The sequence below is a fragment of the Abramis brama genome (assembly GCF_963993115.1).
Source record: "Abramis brama genome assembly, chromosome: 1".
Lineage (NCBI taxonomy): Eukaryota > Metazoa > Chordata > Actinopteri > Cypriniformes > Leuciscidae > Abramis > Abramis brama.
Genome location: NC_139963.1, coordinates 34,329,529 through 34,349,284, shown reverse-complemented (window position 1 = coordinate 34,349,284; position 19,756 = coordinate 34,329,529). Strand labels below are relative to the sequence as shown.

The following is a 19,756-nucleotide window of genomic DNA, read 5'->3' as shown; positions in this document are numbered from 1 at the left end:
AGACACGGAATGTGACAGCACGACTGAATTCATATCGAAAGTTCCCTAAAAGCAGCTTTGAAGTTTACGTTACATGGCCATATTGTTGTGTTTGTTTCTAAATTGTTTTGTCAATTTCCACCACAGCAGTGCAATAAAAATACATCTTGTGTGGAACATCCATAGCATACTTTCAGCCACATACAACAATAATAAATTCAGCACCTCAATTCAAACAATGTAGAAAACTGTTAATTATTTTTTTTTTTATTACTTTATTATTATTATTATTGTTATTGTTGTTATTAGTAGTAGTAGTAGTAGTAGTAGTAGTAGTAGTAGTAAGTTATAGAATGTAATGTTAAATAATGTAAATGTGACATATCTAACCATACTTGTTTTTGTGACGTTTTCATCTGTGTATCTTCTAAATCTTCTGGTATTTGGCCAATATTTTGGTCTGCAGCACCATCTACTGGCATATTGGCATGTAGGGGTAGGCTACATAAATGCATAGAAGTTGGGAAACGAAATATCCGGGTGTGGAAAAAAGTTATAGAGTACAGCAATAGAATTTTGAAAATGGGCCACATTCAGCCACCAGCCTGAATCCTGAAGAATGTTTTTAACATGTCCAACTCCTGTGACAATTCCATCCAATGAAACAGATAATAAAAACGTATTATGCAGAATTTGATCTATAATCAAATGATGTACGACCGTATTATTTAATCTATTTTATACATTTATTTCATTGTTCATGCTTTTGATTAAACTAAAACCACAAAAAAACTTTGTTTGACTTTCAATTGTTGGAAGAATCACTTAAAAATATTTGATTAGCTATGACGTTTGTTGCAAACAACCACAAACCTTGCCAGAAGTGCTGATTGGTTTTATTTTTATTTTTTAACAATAAGATATTGTCTTATCTGAACAATTGAATCTCTTACATTTTAGATATAGGCCTTATGATGTGTGCTTTTTGAGGTAGACAGTTAATACTTGTTCTAAATTTATAGATAGTTTCTGCCAGCCGCGGCGCTCATTGGGCCCGGGTGGGCCTGGGCCCACCCATTTTAGGTCCGGGCCCACCCATTTTCTACTATGGTTGTGTACGTTTCTTCATTCAGATCTATTTGCGATCCATTCCATTCTAAACAAACAACGCAGTTTACATGCTTCTCCTTGTTACATTATTCATTAAGATAATAATTAATAAATGTACGCATAATTATCAGTGAACTTGATAAATGTTGCAGATATGTTTTACATGCATGCACAAACAAATGCCTTTCAACTTATGTGTGCAAAATTCAGAATAAAATGAATGTGCAGCAATTTGTACAAATAGAGAGTCTAGGCCTACTGTGTTGTTGCCATTAAATAAGCGCATTTAGTTTCATATGTTAAAATATTATAATGTTATTTTTTCATCTATGTTGATTATGAAAAGTGAACTGCATGAGTAAGATAGGATGAGCAATATCGAGAGACATGGAGCGGGTCAGACATGATTTTGACCACTTAATTAAGTTTTGTTTTGCAGAAAGACTTTTTTTAAAGTGAATTTCGTTTTGTATAAATTGTATCTTAATTTTAATTTTTTTTTATCAACCAATTGCCTGGATTTAATAAATAAAGCAAATATAGCAGACAACACAATCATAGAGGCGCCCGCGCGGTCACTTGCATTGCTCGTGAACAGGAGCGCATCTCATCCTAACTTAACGAAACTCAGCATATGCCTCGCAGACATTAAATAAAACGAAAAGAAATAGGCTACTCTCTGGTTATGTAATCCATGATGTGCATTTCTCTCTATAGGCGCGTTCACTATAAGGAGATGGCGATCGTCAACTTCATCTTTACAGCTGTTGTTGCTGTTAATAAACTAAAAATAATAGGCCTATAATTTTATTAAACAATAAATTAAATGAAATTGTAATTGTATTAAAAATGCATTTTTTTAACCTATGCTAATTACGCATTAAATTCAGGTAGGCTACTGAGTCGCTGTCCTCAGTGCCGCAGAAAAGCGCTGAAACGGAGATGAAGGGGAACCCGTTTTTTTTTTTTTTTTTGCCTTATTTTAACTGGCCCATCCAGTTTTCTCCCCTTATTTATTAGAGAAATGTTGTGTAGATCATATTACAATAAAGTTTCCTACCTTTTTTTCTTTTCATTTTGCATAATGCTGTCATAGCTGTGGATTGATGTTCAGGAGTTCTTCATTTGATTCAAATGTTTGTTTGTTTGTTTTTTTACTTTTTGGCAGAGCCGGACAGTAACTGAGTACATTTACTTGAGTACAGTACTTAAGTACAATTTTGAGGGATCTGTACTTTACTCGAGTATCATTTTTGGGGAGTACTCATGTCATGACTTTACTCAAGTACATTTGAGAGGCAAATATTGTACTCTTTACTCCACTACATTTCTATCCATAACTGTGAGTACCTGTTACTTCTTCTAAAAAAAAAAACACAACCTATCAGCAATCACCTTAAGCTTTCCGCCAAAGTCAACTCCATGGTCAGATTTAGATAAGAGACGAAACCATGGACGAAACAATGGATGAAGACGCAGCAGGTCCATCCCGGGAGTGATATTTTTTCCCCAGGATGGTAGGGGAAGACTCATGAATATTCATTAGGGAAGTCATCCCTGATTGGTCTTAACCCCAGTGACGGGTAGGTTTAGGGGTAGGTCATCAGACCAATCAGGGATGACTTCCCCAATGAATATTCATGAGTCTTCCCCTACCATCCTGGGGAAAAAAATATCGCATCCCGGGAATGTGCCAAGCCGTGGCCCCACCTCGCCAGACTATTTCAATTTTCTGAACAAGTTAATGATAGTTTTCGCTCAATTATATATATATACTCAAGTACTTTTAAAAACAAGTACTTTAGTACTTTTACTTAAGTAGACATCTGACTGTAGTACTTTTACTTGTACTTGAGTAAAATTTAGCAAGGGGTATCTGTACTTTTACTCAAGTAATGTAGCTGTGTACTCTGTCCGCCTCTGCTTTTTGGCAAGCTTTTATTATCTTATATTTATAAGCTTATTCTAAATTTATAGATAGTTTCTACTACAATTTCACCCCTTATTTGCCTTTGAAAATACCTTTATTTATTGGAGAAATTTTGTATAGATCATATTACAGTACTACACAAGTTTCCTATCCGTTTTCTTTTAATTTTGCATAATGCTGTTATAGCTGAGGATTGATGTTCAAGAGTTTTTCATTTGATTCAAATGCTTTTTAACTTTTTGGCAAGCTTGTGAGCCAATGGATGTTTTTTTCCCTCCTGGCACCAGAGGGGGCCCTCCCAGTAACTAACAAAAGACAGCCGATAAAAAGAATCACATTAATGATAAATGCTACGTGTAGAAATAATAAAATACAAACATACTGAGTAAATATGTGTATTGTCATTGAAGTTGAATTACTATTAGTTCATTCATCAACAGAGGTTTTGTGTAAAATAGTAACACATTTATGACAAATGCAAGACACATTTTAAAGCGTAGTAGGCTATGTGTAAAATTTGTAAAAGTGTCCAAGGCCCTTCACTGCGATCAATGCACAGTTGTCGTACATTGCACCATTCATTCTATGAACAACAAACACCAGCAATGGTTCAAAACAATCTCTTCTAAAGCCAATGCGTTCAGAGTATGACGCGCTTAGATGATTGGACAGCCAGCACATCAATCAACAATGGCGCACTGCCATTGGTCTATCGCTCATCCGCCTACTTCACTGGGCGTTTCAATCAACAGAGGAACAAGTCGCAACGCAGGAGACGAGGCGAACAGGAGAGAAAATGGCCGACAGATTCTCTAGATTCAACGAAGAACGTGATTTCCAGGTAAAAAAGCTACAGGAACTGCACGTATCCAAACCTTGCTGGGTCACTGCGTATTTTGGAGAGCTGTGCTCTGTACAGTTTGGTGTTATTTGTGTAAGCCGCTGAGCTCGCGCTGCAACTGTGACACTAGAACAGCGATATCGTCCCAGTTCAGCATTGACAAGCTCGAGACCAGTGAGGTGTCTGTGTCGCTTTCCAGTTTACCTCATACATTTTGAAGAATTTCCAAAAAAAAGATCTAAATGGCCATTGTCGTTGAGACGTGTCGTTATTTGACCCCTTGTGGTTGACAGTGGTATGTTGTTAATTTGAGACGCTGGTAGGATGACCGCAGGCTGGACCCGGCCTGGCACTGAGAGATAACGCCTCAGTCAGGAGAATATGAGCAAATATCTCATTGACTGACGGCCACCTGACTCTAATATGCATGAGTTAAATGTAAAATGTTCGCTTTTACTTGTGAAACTTCAAAATTAAAGTCTGAGTTTTGTAGTTAAAGCTCTTTTTAATCCCCATTGTGCAGTTTATCTTTGCTAGGACGTTAGCCGTGATATCATGCCCTGTGTCTGCTCGCGGTTGTGACTATATGCGAATAATACAGGCATTGTTTGATTTGTTTTTGTCTCATACTGACCCTTAACTAGCACAATGGCATGTTTGTGCTGCATTTTGCATACCTGATTTGCAAGTTATGCCAGCTAACAACAACAACAAAAAAAGTACTTTCCGACGTCTGGAGTACTGATGCTTGGACACAATGCGATAAAAGAGATACATTGTATATTGCATTATTCTGATTCCACATCTGGCATCTTTACTGCTTGGCCAGTTGGAGTGTTGTTGACCATGTTGTTGACATGTCTTGGTTAATATTTGTGTGTGTATGTTTATCGAGTGATGCAAATAACATTTTCTGTGAATCTCTTGAGAAATCTTGCTGTAGATGTTATTGGGCAATGCATAAGGAATGTTGTTTTTGTCTTGACAAATGATATGTTGCTTGTCATGAGGGTTTCTTAATATAATCCTTAATGGTCCTTCTGGGAAGGTTTTCTGCTTTAACCAGAGCCTTAGCAAGTTTTGTCCCTCACTGATGTGTAGGCAGATCGGGCCATGTTATCAAAGAAGAGTTCAGCCCCCACTCTGAAAGAAGGGTTTCTAAAACTACGCAGTTGGGCTGCTCATGATGTATTGACAGGAACAAACAGGCTTTTATAAGAGTGCCCACGAACATTGTGAACCCCTTAGTTTAGAGCCAGAAACCAAACTGAGAGCTTTGCCATGGCAATTTTTCAATTGTAAGAATGAACCCTTTCACACATAGATGTCACTACAGTGGACAGCTATTTATTTATTTATTTATTTATTTATTTATTTATTTAGGCGTATGCATGAGTTTTGATGGCCTAGTTGCACATCAACCTCTACAGTGAACTCTAGGTGCTCATCCTATACACTGTCAGCCAAGTGGCAAGTTGTTGTATATGGAATTGAGTTTTCTCCAAGCAAAGATGTCTGACAGCCAGTAAATCAGTGTAGATTTCAGTCTGAGATTTTCTCAGAGATTTTTAAGATCCAAGGTTAATTTCCACAGATATGGAGATCTTAATGCAGTTCCATGAGTAAATTGGTCAATTGTACACATTTTCAGTGGCCAAAAAACAAATGTGGGTCATTTGCAAACTGCATCTGCAAACTTTGTATACAGTTTATATTTTTTTTCTTTTAAAGAGTATAGAGATCGACCGATTATATCGTTTTCCCAATATTTAAGCATTTTCCCATTATTGGGTATAGGTTTTGTAATATCGGATTCACCGATAAATGGCCACGTCTTGTCGCCGTATTAAGAATTGTGCACAAGACCGCCATTAAAGCACTGCGTGTCTGAGAGGGAGGAGTCAACAATGTTGTTCAAAGGTAAAATTATTTGCGTCCCTTAATTAATAAACTTTATTTAACATAACAGACATTAATGCACAAATGAGGTATGCACAAATAAGATGTTAGGCTACATGGTTATGTTTCCTTCTGTCAAAACAATTGCATACAAAATCACTCTCTGAGTGCCAAAAATCCACTGAAATGGTCAAGTCGAGGCACATTAACTTGCTCACAAAAGTGTAATTTATAAGAATCTATATTTGAAACAGTTTCAAGGATATTTGAAAGAAAGGATTTTGTTAATTTTAACAGCTTCTGAAGCTAGCAAGAGTTCAAATACACAGTATCGTAACATGTTACCACATTGACATCCCAATATCTTCATTCATTCAGGTATTCCTTTTTAAAAGAAAAAAATATCAACTAGGCCCTATGTAAAGTGACCCAAATTTGTTTTTTGGCCACAAAAAATTTGTACAATTGACCAATTTACTCATGAAGCCGCATTAAGATCTCTCCATATCTAGTAGGGCTGTCACTTTTTATTCGATATTCGAATATGCATTCGAACATGACGTGAAATATCCGTAATCGAACTATAAATAAACTATTCGGTTTTTAAAGTGCCATGTGTAGCGCATTTTTTACAGTCTATGATTAGACTGTTTGTTTTTTATTTTATTGTTTGCCATCTCATCCAGTAGCGGGTGCTCTAAACATATTGTAGCATTGGCCCATGACCAAATCAAGCGAATGGGGGGGGGATATATTCGAATACATTGCATGATATTTGATACCCGTTCGAATTAGATTTTTCTCAAAAGTGACAGCCCTAATATCTAGCCTATGGGATTAAACCATATGGGGCATTTAAAATGAAGATACCAAAATAAATTTTGAAAGAAGAAGAAACTAAAAGGATATTAAGGTATCTTTGATAATTCTTGAGTTACAGACATGCAAACTTGGGGCAAAAAACACAAGAAGTGCTTTTTTCCATTTTTGAACTGTTACCGTTGGCATGTAATGTAACAAAGATTGCTAAAGTCAGCAGATTTTACTAATAGACCTACAAATCTCTGTGTAAATCTAAAATAATTTTGGTGCCATCTTTCTAAAGACATTTTTACCCCCCTGTAAATTGGCTCCAAATCTCAGGTGAAAATGGTCAACTATAACGCCCATGAAATTTTGGAAAGCTGAAAGTTAATTTAATAGATGTTCTACAGATCTCACTTTCAAAGGTGCATATCTGTGGTCATTCTACTTCTTCTCCTTTGGGTTTTTCCCATATTTTTTGCTCATCTTTGTCTTAGGTGAGGCAATGCATTATGGATTCAAATGCTTTGTGTCTATCTTTGAACAGCAGTGCATCCTGGTGACTCTGGTCAGCATACCAATGTGCTGGTCTGTGTGTGTCTTTCAGGTCTTGAAAGTTGTTTTTTTGCTTGTCCTTTATGCCTTTGATCCATCTTTATTAATAAGGTATATTTCTATTAATCTGTGTCTTTCCTTTTCCTTTTGTGACCGATACAGTCTAGGGATGTCAATTTTCACAAATTCCCATGATTGATTGTCGTTTAAATTAACGATCAATTAATCGATTAATCGTTAGCCTTACTGCTGCAATATGCATCTGCTGGAGTGGCCTATAGCCAACAGCATGACAGGGTCTGCAAATGCTGCTCAAAACACCATGTTCTTCACCAAATTAATGCGAAGAGTTTTTAATCTAAATAAAGGGCTAGTAGGATTGTAAAATGTTTCGATGTGATTGATCATTTAATTAAGTTACTTATTTAATAATCAAATATAACGACTAATACAACGCGTAACCAACGTGGCGACCAAAGTTTGTTCTGTTGATATAATTGTCAAAACCAGAAATAAAACAATAAATATCGGTTCTGTATATCAGTTATCGGGCACATAAACATGCAAATAATTTGTCACATTGGTTATGAATCAATATTGGTCGATCCTCTAGTACTTTCTTTACTCTGATTGTAAGTCCACCATTCCCGAATAGTGGTTGTGTGGGTTAGGCTAGACTCAAGTTTATCCTTGTACGAGACTCGACATCACAACATGCAGTATGTGTGGATCATTTCAGCATGCTATTCTGCAGAATGTCTTTTATTGGGTGTTGGAGAGGGATTATCTTTGCTGTGACGGTTTCTCTGTCCATGTTTGGTTATGTTTTCTGGTGTGTGCAGGATCTCTGAGATGAGTCGCAGAACTCGGGTCGTGGGGTCAGCTTACAGTCTGATGAATCATGCTGCACGGCCTGTTCTGCTTGGTTGGTCCACAACAGACTAACTGTCAGTCATATTTTTGCTTTGTAGTCCTGTCTTGGCTGTAGGGCTGGGTGATAAAACAACAATAATTATCACAGTATAATCTTCCTCGATAAAATTGTAACAAAGGTTCAATAAGTATTGGATATAATGTTTATGCAGTTTGCTAATAATGCTGCACATGCTTGTTGCAGACCGTCGCACTGGTGGCAATAACTGATAAGTGCTGTCATTTCTGTTGCGAATGAGAAACATGAAACGGCAAATGCGCTAAAAGCTGAACGAAACAGAGCTGTTCATTTGAACCACGCTCCACACTGAACGTTTATCCGCTCGGCTCAAAATTCAACGCCGTGAATGCATATGAATCCATCTCAATCACGCAATCACTAATAGGGCTGGGTAAAAATATCGATTTCTCGATTTTAATCGATTCTCATTTTTACGAAACAATATCGATTCTTAAATCCCAAGAATCGATTAGGCTAGTCATCCTGTTTTCAGTTGATGAATGAATGGAACATTGTTGCGCGCATCCCATCCAATAAATCGCAATAAGCTTTGTGCTTTGTAATTATTGATATGAAACAAAGTCTCAGATTTCAAATTACGTCCATTTTCTTATGAAATTCAAAAACATAATTACCGTTTTGGCGCTGTGGCGTGAGATCGCTCTGGCGCAGCTCAGTTTAAGAGAAGCAGCAGCGCGGAGCACACAGGATCTTCTCTTCCACCTTAATAATACCAGTTACAGCGCGAAATAAACATGAATGAGCATCTGAAAGTGTGTTAAAAGATACAGTACAACTTATCGAAGTCCGTAAAATGGGGAAAATATTGAGCCAAAACGATGCAGTGAGAAGGCTTTTCAATCCACAAGTCACCAACATTTACTGAAAACTGAAACCATGGGATTGTGGCAGATATGTGGGATGTTTATAGAACTTTATTATATTATTTATGTAGATATTTACCCCTGGTTTCATAGACAAAGCTTAAGATAGTCCCAAACTAAAATGCATGTTTTAACTGCTTAAACTGTTTTAATCCTGGCTTAATCTAAGCCCTGTCTGTGAAACAGGGCCTAAATGTTTTAAAGGAGTAATGGAATTTAATAAGCGTATGTTTTTTGTTAATAGGCTATAGCAGTTTTTGTGCATTATTGTATTAAATGTCTTTAGGCTACTGTTTTTCATAACAAATACCATAGAAACAATAGTTACTTTTTGCCATGAAGGGGACTGGACTAAACTGTCACTGATCCTGCTGTCGTCAGGCAGAAGACTTCATTCCCAGCAGATGGGATGAGAGTAGAATGTGTGCAGGATGGAAATGTATTTCCCAGGAAAGGTCTCCCAGAGGGGTGTCACAGTCGGTCACTCCTTTCCATCTGGAATTATTTCATTTATATCATTAGTCGTTTATCATCTCTTTTAATTGTATTATTATTTTCTCTATTCCAGAACAAATGTGGAGAACAATCTCTACTCAGACTCCTCAAACCCGTTGTTTTCATTGTCCTTCTTTTCCTTTGTTTATGTTTTATGTTACAACACAGATTCTGGGGGAAGACTGTTTTCACATCAGAGACTGGTTATACTGTGTGACATGACTTTTAGTTTGGTACAGGATAATTAACAATCAGGTATTGTCATGAAATAGGCTAAACCCCCAACGGGGTAATTAGAAGAGGACTTCACCCTAAAGGGGTTTATTTTGCGAGATTGGGCAACTGGCTGTACGTTGTCCTGCTTATTACATGACCACTCACCATCCATCCATTTTTCAAACCGCTTGTCCTATGTAGGACCACTGGGATTTTTTTAGCCTGTTTCAGGGTCTCAAGTGTTGTCAAAAGACCTGGTACTTCAGTACTAAAAAAATTAAACCGTTACGGTACCAGCTTTTCTTAAGTACCGAAGTACCGTATTAATCCGGTTCTTGATGCGCTGTCCGAAAGGTGCATAAATACACTGAGACATGGCGACCGGCTGCGCTACTAATGCGGTGGCTCTGAATCCACTCGTTGACAAGAAAGGAGGAAAGAGCCACATATGGAAATATTTTGGATTAGGCTAATGTCACGATGCTATAAGGGGCCGTTCACATAACGCGTTTTTTGCGCGTGCAAATTCGTTATTTCAAATGTAGGCGCGCAACATGCACGCTCATAATAGAAGCGGCGATGCTCGCTCATTTTTCCAGGCGCGCCTTTGTTCATAGTTGCATAGCAATGACAGACGCCACGGGAGAGCAAGAGCTTGTGGAAAGGAGAAAGCGGTACGATCTGCGAAGTATCAGCAAAGAATTAGGCTAATTTATTTCTAGCCCTTGCATTAAAGCTTTACTACTAGATATATTTATGGAGATGAGAAATAAAAAGCCGCCCAGTACAGCTATGATCAGCTGTTCGGCCAAGCTTTCGATGTTGTTACGGAAAGGGCAAAGCTGATCGGTTGGTTTTTGTCACATGACCTGTTGACATGAGATGAGACGTTTTCACGTTTGAAATAAAGAATTTGCACGCGCAAAAAACGCGATCGATGCATCCCTATTTATGTCATTAATATCAGTCCGTCAGAAAAGCAGTTCTAGGCTTATTCTTGGCTGGATAACTCTTAGCAGGTTTAAAAAGCCCTTTTAAAATTAAATATGAACGCAGTTTTGGATTTAATAAAAGAACAGTCAAGTCAAATAAAACGCGATATACACTTTAATATATGTAAATTTAATCTACAAAACAGTCATTCTTTGTTCAATGCCAGTGCCGTATGCTTTAGTATGACCAGTCAATTACTTCATCACCCGGGTGTTGATAGTGCACAAAATTATACTAAATTAATTTACGCCTTGCCAATTTAAACATTCAATCTCAAGAAGACGCGAAGGAGAACTCACAAGCGCTGTGAGAAGATTTGTGTGCGCACTCTCCCAAAGCGCACACACGGAAAGCCGTGTCTCTGATAGCATGCAAATATTGAGTTCTCTTTTGAACTTGAGTCTTGCACTTGAATGGACAAATTCAGAAAAAAATTGTCAACATGCCCGTCTTTTTGAGTATCCTAGCAGACGTGTGAGCGTGAAATAGGGCTGGACGATATCACCTAAAATCAAAATCTTGATTAATAGAACATTTTACCTCGATTACGATTAATAACCAATTATTTTGTTTTTTGTTTTGTTTTGTTTGAAAACCCCTGCCCTAGAGGACAGACAAATGATTACACAAATAAAACAAATCAATCAAAAATACATGCACATTACAGCTCTTGAGTAGTTGGCTAACATTCATCTGCAGTCACATGTTTCTCTCATACAGTCTCATAAAGTGATGGCTCCTCTGGTTTTTATGCTATGAAATAACTGCAAAGACATGAGAGACATTAAAGTATCAGTGATATGTTACAATGGACAGCAGTGAAATATTTACTTTCATTGGTCATATTTGACTGCTCATTTGCTTAGTGCAGCAACTGACCAATCAGAATCAAGTATTCCAGAGAACTGTGTAATAAGTTAGCACAGCCTTCCTTGTTCATATTATCATCATCAGTAAGAAATAAAGCAATGGGATCATACAGACCTCCCATAATGAGCCTGACGCTTGTCATCAGCTGTTCGGGTGAACTCAAAGCAAGCTATCAGGGGGGCAGCTGCTCCCCTGATGTTTAACTGAGTGTTTTGTTGTTGTTGTTGTTTTTGTATGTGTATGTGTGTGTAGATGTGAGTGGGTGAGTGTAAATTCTCAGAACAGGTGCTGTTTCATGTCTAACAGCTTTAAACAGTGACTCGGGTCAGAGTTTAAACAAAGACAGCCATAGAGCCGCCGGATCGATAAGGGGATATAGTACTCTCATCCATCTTTTGGGGAACACACCACATGCATCTGTCATACATGGTGTTGCATCAATTGCTCCTCTGTATAATCCTTCTGCCTACAAATCTCTCTCCTCTTTCTCAATATTGCAGTCCTGCTGCCACAACATGCTGATCTGTGTCAGAGGGCATGAGCATGTAAAATCGTGACACTGCTTAGAGCGAGTTTTTCTTTGCTTGTGTAAGAGCACACGGTATTCCCATTGGATGTATGTGGGTGTCTGATATTAAATGTTAAAAAAAGATAAATGTCAAGTGCAAAAGCTGTGTTGTTGAGTGAATATATGTCTATATATATATATATATATATATATATATATATATATATATATATATATATATATATATATATATATATATATATATTAGTGCTGTAGCGGTGCGTCAACGTCAAAATTACGTCGACGTCATATTTTTTGCGTCGAGGCTTCTTTATTATTATTTTTTTGTACCATTCCTGGAGGTACAGCTCGCCACACACACACCGCCCGCCGTGTTATTCTGTCATGTTTTCTCCCTTTCTTTCCAAACCGCGACAAACGCCAGTCTCCTTTCTCTGCAGAATGTGATAAATCCGCTCAACCAATCACAGCGCACCATTCCACGCATTGTAAACAGTAACGGTGGCGCTTTGAATACACCCGGCATCCTAGTTTTCCTTATCTACTTTGCACTTTTTGATCAACAAACAAACAAAAAAATGAATACATTTGACGGCATTGATGAACCTGTGGTGGATTCTGCCATAGGGAAGAAACGTAAGCCATCGAAATCTAATCATTTATGTGAGGAGATTAACAAGATGAGGCACGCGGGAGGAAGAGAAATGCCGACTGTTGCTTGTTCTCACACGACAGCGTCAAACTTATGTCGAATGCTGACACGTGAACCCCAGGGGATCTTTTAAAAAACTTTCAATTCTTGTACTCAGTCAACGAAAACCGAGCAGGACCATTTTACAGCTGATCGCCGTCAACAAATTTCAGAAGGTTAGCGATGGCTGATTAAATGTAGCCTATGTTTAGTCCAGTACGTGCTAAATATAAGATTAGTATTGACCGAGTTCAGAGGCTGTCATGTGAATCAACTTACTTTGTTGTGTATTTTCAACAGTTTCAATATGAAAAATAACTTTTATATTGATTCAATGGATTAATTGCATTTAAAAAAAAAAACGTGTCATGAATTTATTGCATTTTTGGGAAAAAATAATCTGTTTTTATAATAAATCTTTGAAAATCAAAATCTGGATTTGAATTATTTGTTATTATAACCTAAAGATGCTATGTGAAAGTTTGAAACAGAAAATAGTGGTTTTCATCTTGCCACTTTCTTGGTAAAGAAAATTAATTTTTTACTCAAATTAATCAAAATGGATTTATCACGTTTATACTATATTAATCAGAAGTAAACATTGTAGCTGACAGTGTGTTTATGTCAGAATGTTTATTTTTTAAACCGCAACCTTCTAAGTGCTTCTTTTACTGATATATTTAACAATATCTTTTGCATTTCTCATCCAAACAACGTCAAACTTGGCACTGCACTTACTCATGCCCAGACAGCTGTCGAGTTTGAAATCCATCGGAGTAACGGTTCGAGAGATATGCGAATAACAGACAGGATAATTAATTCAAATTAGTCGTTAGATTAGTCGACTAATCCATAAAATAATCGCCCGACTAATCGTTTAATAAATACATCTCTATCTGTGTTCTTCAATATCTTATAGTAGCCAGTTCTGGTTTAAACTGTTTGTATGCAGGTGGGTAAGTGCTGGTGTCATTGCCTTGTCATTGGGAGATGTTGACTCCCTGTAGCAGAGGCTTCTGATGGCACACGGAGTGCAACAACAGCTGACAGCTTAACCAGTTTTACCTATTGTCAGTCTTTTTCTGTTTTTTTCTGTTTGTATAATTTTTTTTTTAATATTCTGTCTACTCATTTGCCATGATCAAGATGAATGGTTTCAAAGAGTGGAAATCAAAGCTTCAAGTCAGCATGAAATGTAAATTCAACCGGCCCATTTTCTTAATGCATCTTATGAATGATTCACCTATTTTTTTTTTTTTCCATGTTTAATTTTTTTGAGATTAATCAAAACAGCTCAATCTTCCAGTGAACAAGACGACAAAAGTCTCTCTGGTGACATACCTGGATCATTTAGTCTGCTTAAACCCTGCTCCTTTCTGGCAATCAACCTCAAGGTCGCATTTAGATCAACAACCGATAGATAATTCCAAGTCCCCGTCTCACTTTTTTAGTTTTTGTTTGTTTTCTTGATCTGTTACTACTTCTGTTGTTGTCTTACACAAACTTACTTTTGTCTTACTTTAAGACTGGTCCCTGGTTTCTTGTAATAGACCAAATGTGAAGCCAATGGTTTGGCTTTAAGTTGTGACAATCATATTACAGACACGGAATTGATTCCAGCCCATTCTCATTCCTCTTCCTGCAAATTTCCTCTAATCAGTAGAAAGTGGCAAAAGATAAAAAATAACAATAGAATAAAAAATAACAATAGAATAAAGAGGAAAAAACTGCTAGACTGACTGACCTATATTTCATAGAGAAAAAGATGAGCAGGTGGATTGGAAATCACCCCCTCCTCCCTTTCAAGGTGACCTCGTTTTTCTCATCTGATTAAATTCCTGCTGCTGGAATCGAGGTAGATGAATGATCCAGTTTGTCAGGATTTTGGCACTAAGCATGAAGCCAAGAATCGGTTCATTAAAACTGAATGTTTCAGTACTGTTTCCTTTAAGAATGAAACATTGCAGTTTCTGTTTGTTTTGTATGCAATTTCATTTTTAGAGGGGAAACATTGAGGAGCATCCTTCATTTTAGCACATAAATAATTTTACAGGGAATGTTTGCTCTGCTTTAATCTGTCATCTTCCTTGTCTCTCTCCTCTCAGGGTGGAAATCACTTTGACCAGTATGAGGAAGGTCAGTTGGAGTTGGAACAGGCCTCTTTGGACAAGCCCATAGAACCGGTAAGGCTGCACACCTCACTTGGTACTGTTGACTAGAACAGCTGCTTCCTGTGTGTGAGAGTGTGAATGATTGGTCCAGTCAGGGATAGCCACACCACCTCTATGGTCAGCCCCTACCCTTATTTTAGAGATAGTCAAATCATATCCTTTTTGGTAAATAAGTCAGCACTCCATTTCTGGAGGCCACCGTAGACCCCCTTCCCTGTTCTCCACTCCGGCCTTCAGTGAACACATCTGGTGTCATCACCTGTGTGACTGTATAATAAAGACACAGGTGAAGCAGATCTGTTGGATTGTACCAATCACTGTGATCAACTTGCTGTTTTTTTGTTTTTTTGTTTTTTGGATCACAGATGTGAGAGAGGATGGGTGTGTGCTTGTGTGAATGTTAGATGGGATTCCTGAATGAAATAAGTTTATTTTGACGTGTTTAAAATGTGAAGTGGATGGCACACTGTAGAAAAGGTTAAGGTAGAAACAGACATGCACAGTCACGATATATAATTCAACATTGGCCAGACTCTTTGTTCGAGACATACATTTTGATCTTTTACCCATGATTGCTCAATTTTTTTGAGTAACTGCCCTATCCAAGGCCATTTCAAAGTGCAGACCTGGAGTGTTTGTCCGCTTGTACATTTGCATGCTCCTCTGGGTGTTGTCCTTGATGAGCTCCGTTGATTCAGCTTCAGTGTAGGAGGATGCCAAGGGCCCTCATGATAGCCACAGTATATCCAGCATATGCCACAATACAGTTAGCCCTCTTTCTTTAAAAGTTAAGTTAGTTAATGACAACTGTGAGACTGGTTACATATGCAACAAGTTGAACAGAGATCAAAAAACAAATATTAATCAAACAATCCACAAAAACCATTAAAACTTTTTTTGAAAGAAGTGAATACTTTCTATTCAGAGACACATTTAATTGACCAAAAGTGATAGTAAAGTAATTTAAACTGTTTTCAACATTGATAATGATTAGAAATGTTGCTTGATCACCAAATCGGCATATTAAATGATTTCTGAAGGATTATGTGATTGAAGACTGGAGTAATGATGCTGGAAATTCAGCTTTGCCGTCACAGGAATAATTTAGAATATTATAATTTGAATTTATTTTAAAATATTTTTTTAAAATATACAGGTTTTCTGGAGGTCTTAAAAAGGTCTTAAAGTCTTAATTTGCCCTTGCATATATAAAATCAGAGCAGAAAGATTTAAATTAATAGTATTTTGTCCTGTTTTCCAATACAAATAGATACATTTGCTTGGTTTGCAAATGTAAAAATTAAGTCTTGAACAAATTGAACAACATGATGTGAGACTATGCTTAAAACAATAATAAATATGTCAATGAGTTATATGAACTTCCCTTAGAATTAAATTGATTTTATGAGCCCATTGGCAGATATTTCTTCTGGTTTTTAATCATAAACTCACTTAATTTAGATCAGTTTCTCAGAAAACAAGACTTCATTTCTGATGTAATTTTGCATGTCATGTAAATGTATCTTTAGACATTTGCACTGAAAAACAATACAAAAATACTGAGGAAGAACATCACTTTTTTGAAGTGACAAAGCAACCGTTCCAAATCCATTTCTTCTTAGTGTCAGAAGTAGCGTCAGTGCTCGCAGTACTTCTGAAATAGAACGAGGCATCATTTTACTGTTGGGGAGTTGTTGTTTCGCGCCGCATCCAGTGTAGACAGCATCACTGATTGTAATGGTTTCTATTGTTTTTTTGTCGCATTGAGCCACTCGCATCCGGTGTAGACATGGTGTTATAATGTCAATAATATCAGTCAAAATATGATTAAGATTTGAAAGAGAATCCCACTAAATGATTATCAACTGTAGTTGAGACAAATCTGCTTATGCTTTGTTCCTTTAATCAGTAATTAGTGTTTTGACTGACACACCAACACAAGCTGCAAACACACATGCTGCATAGGTTTCATAGGTTTGACGTTGAACCACAACAGGCTGTTTAGTTCACTCTATCTTGCAAATGGAGTCCTCTAAGCATACAGAAAAAAGCCTCTTTAGAAGATGCGCATGTGCGTCAGCTCTCAGAGCTAGAATAATACATCCATGCACAGACATTTAGTGGTTCAAATAAAGCGTTCGATCAATACATTCACTCTGAGTCAGTCAGATTTGACAGACTTGGAGGCAGACCTTTGATACGCAGACACGCTACCATTTGAATTACACAACTGGTCTGTGTGTCTGCTCCGTTTGATTCAAGCTAAACTGACCTGATTTAGATATGAACCACTCAGTGTGTCGTCCACCTCACATAGGAGAGCTAGAGGGAATGTGTGCCTTTTGATTGAGAGAAAGTGGTGTGTGTGTGTGTGTGTAACTGTGTATGAGCACACTAGTGCCCAGTATCTTGTGTGTTTTTGTTTTTTGTGTTAGTGTTTGTGTAGGACAGTTCATTTCAGATATTTTCAGTATTGTACACAACTTGGGGTGTTCGACATTTCTCTCCTGCAGCGAATTGGCCCCAATTAGCTAAGCAGCTCTGACCCGGTTTGTATCTGCACGCTCTGCTCTCCTCCTGTCTCTTTAGGGGCTCCTTGTAACGCTTTCTCACTCTCTCTGTCTCTCACTCTTGCTCTTTCTGTCTGTCTCTCTCACTATCTCTCTGTCTCTCTCATCATTCTGTCCTTCTTTCTGTCCAACACAGTGATTCGGTGTACAGTACCCTCTGTCATTATGTGCTGGCATGGTGCTTGTGCAACTGGGACTGCATTTTTCGCTGACTAGGCATGTAGATAATATCGCAGGCAGCTCTCGTCTCTGTCTCTCTGTCTGGTTCGCTCTGTATTGCAGAGGCTTGCATGCCGGATGCCTCTCCTCCTCTCCATGTTGTCCTCTCTGCTCCAGTTACACTAAGGCAACTTTATTTTAGGGTAAATTTCAGCCTCTCTCTCTCTCTCTCTCTCTCTCTCTCTCTCTCTCTCTCTCTCTCTCTCTCTCTCTCTCTCTCTCTCTCTCTCTCTCTCTCTCTCTCTCTCTCTCTCTCTCTCTCTCTCTCTCTCTCTCTCTCTCTCTCTCTCTCTCTCTCTCTCTCTCTCTCTCTCTCTCTCTCTCTCTCTCTCTCTCTCTCTCTCTCTCTCTCTCTCTCTCTCTCTCAGGGCTCAACAATAAGGATAGGCCACACACATGGGGCCAGTGTGAGAGTATCCCAGTTAAGCCATCCGTTATTGGCAATTTTAAACATGATATATATTTTGATTTATTTTAATTTTGACAATAAATGGTAAAGAAATGTTTTAAATATTTCTTGATTGCAAGAAATGTATTTAAATAAAAACTATATTTGTTTTTGTCATGGGGTAATTGTAAATATTAACAAGATAAGTGCAGTGGGACAAGCAGACTGGCTGGAAAAATAAATCCTTATTGTTGAGTGTGATACTGGACATGGTTTGTGATACTGGACAAATTCTCTACCATGTTAATAGCTTTTATTATTGTAAGTATGACTTTGAATCATGTATTCATGTCCGATCATTTTTAACAAGCTGTAGAAGTATGTTTTCATGTGTCTAGTTATGAACGGGGCAGATCTGCTGGTCAGAAGGACACGAGAGAGAGCAGGAGAGGTGGCCTGGCTGCCTGCCTGAACCAAATGATTCCTGCTCCTGCACTATTGTCTATGGAGGGGTGTGGAGAGCAGAACTGCCACACACAGTGTTCGTGAAGAGCAGTGACGTTACACACCGCAGGAAGCAATGGCTATCACTGTCAATTCAGTTTTTACACTCAGAACATAGTATACAGTGCATAATATTTCCTCAATCACACAAACACACAGCAATATCTGAGCTTTGGTTTATTTGCCCCCCGTTTTCCTTTTGTAGATCTTGTGTGTCAGGGCTATTTTCCACCAAACACCAGTGGTGTATTTATATCGCAGAACTCCTAGCAGCTGGTCCGGATGGACGGTGACAGCCATCGCTGCATGTATGTGTGTGCGTCTTGTGTTTGAGGACTGTGTTTGTCACGCTCTTGTTTCCCATGCCTCTCCTCTGCCAATCATTGTGTGTGATCTGTAGGCAGCTAGAGGTTTGTGGTAATCGGGATCTTCTCTTATTTTCCCATATGCTTTTATCTACTTCTTCCCTTTTCCTTGCTCTCTTAACACCTTTGTTTGTCTGTTTGCATGTTAAGTCTGTAGCATTAGTTTCTCTTTCACACACACTCCCCTTCATCTTACTATGTACCCTAATTCTCATCTTCCTTTTCTCGCCCCCCAACCCAAGGAGATGTGCACTGGGCAGTGACCAAGTCAAATGACAAACATCACGTAAATCACACACATAACATGATTGTTATCGCTACTCATGGTGTCTAACTAACTTTAAATACTGTAGGAAACTCAGAATGCATTATGACTACATTGATGTATAAGGAAATACTATTGTCCGTCCTGTTTTGCACCGCTAAATATGGTTATTTTCACACAATTTGGTTAACGAGAGTCACAAAAGCATTTATGACCAGCATCACTCCCTTAAATGTTCAGGACAGCCGCATCTAGAGTGGACTTGGTAAACCTGTGCTGTGTGAACAAAACCACCCTGGAAATCTAGTTGTCTGTCAGTCAGTGTCTTGAATGTATTTTCTTTTGGGGTTCTGGTAACTCGCAGAGATGGTTAAACGAGCTGTTTGATATCCCAAGGTTTTAGATCCAATCGCTGTGTTCCACCGGCACTGCTCAACTCAGTTTTGTGATCTGTGTGAGACGCAAGCGTTGTGCTCTACACTTAAATATAAATATAAAAAAAAGCATCCAAAGTTGCTATACGTTAATCAAGATTGGTGGGCGA

At 38.0% G+C, this 19,756-nt stretch overlaps 1 protein-coding gene across 3 annotated transcripts in view; it reads left to right on the top strand.

The window, feature by feature from the left end:
- The first annotated feature begins 3,764 nt into the window (after window positions 1-3,764).
- Window positions 3,765-19,756, top strand: part of gpatch8 (G patch domain containing 8) — a 44,031-nt gene continuing 28,039 nt past the window's right edge. The window contains exons 1-2 of one of the 3 annotated variants that reach the window (XM_084138716.1): window positions 3,765-3,860; window positions 14,836-14,913. In XM_084138716.1, the coding sequence (XP_083994842.1) occupies window positions 3,816-3,860; window positions 14,836-14,913 (123 nt within the window). In that variant the 5' untranslated portion in view covers window positions 3,765-3,815. Of the gene's footprint in view, window positions 3,861-14,835; window positions 14,914-18,476; window positions 18,891-19,756 lie in introns of those variants that run through there. The other 2 variants (XM_084138718.1, XM_084138721.1) reach the window with 2 other exon arrangements.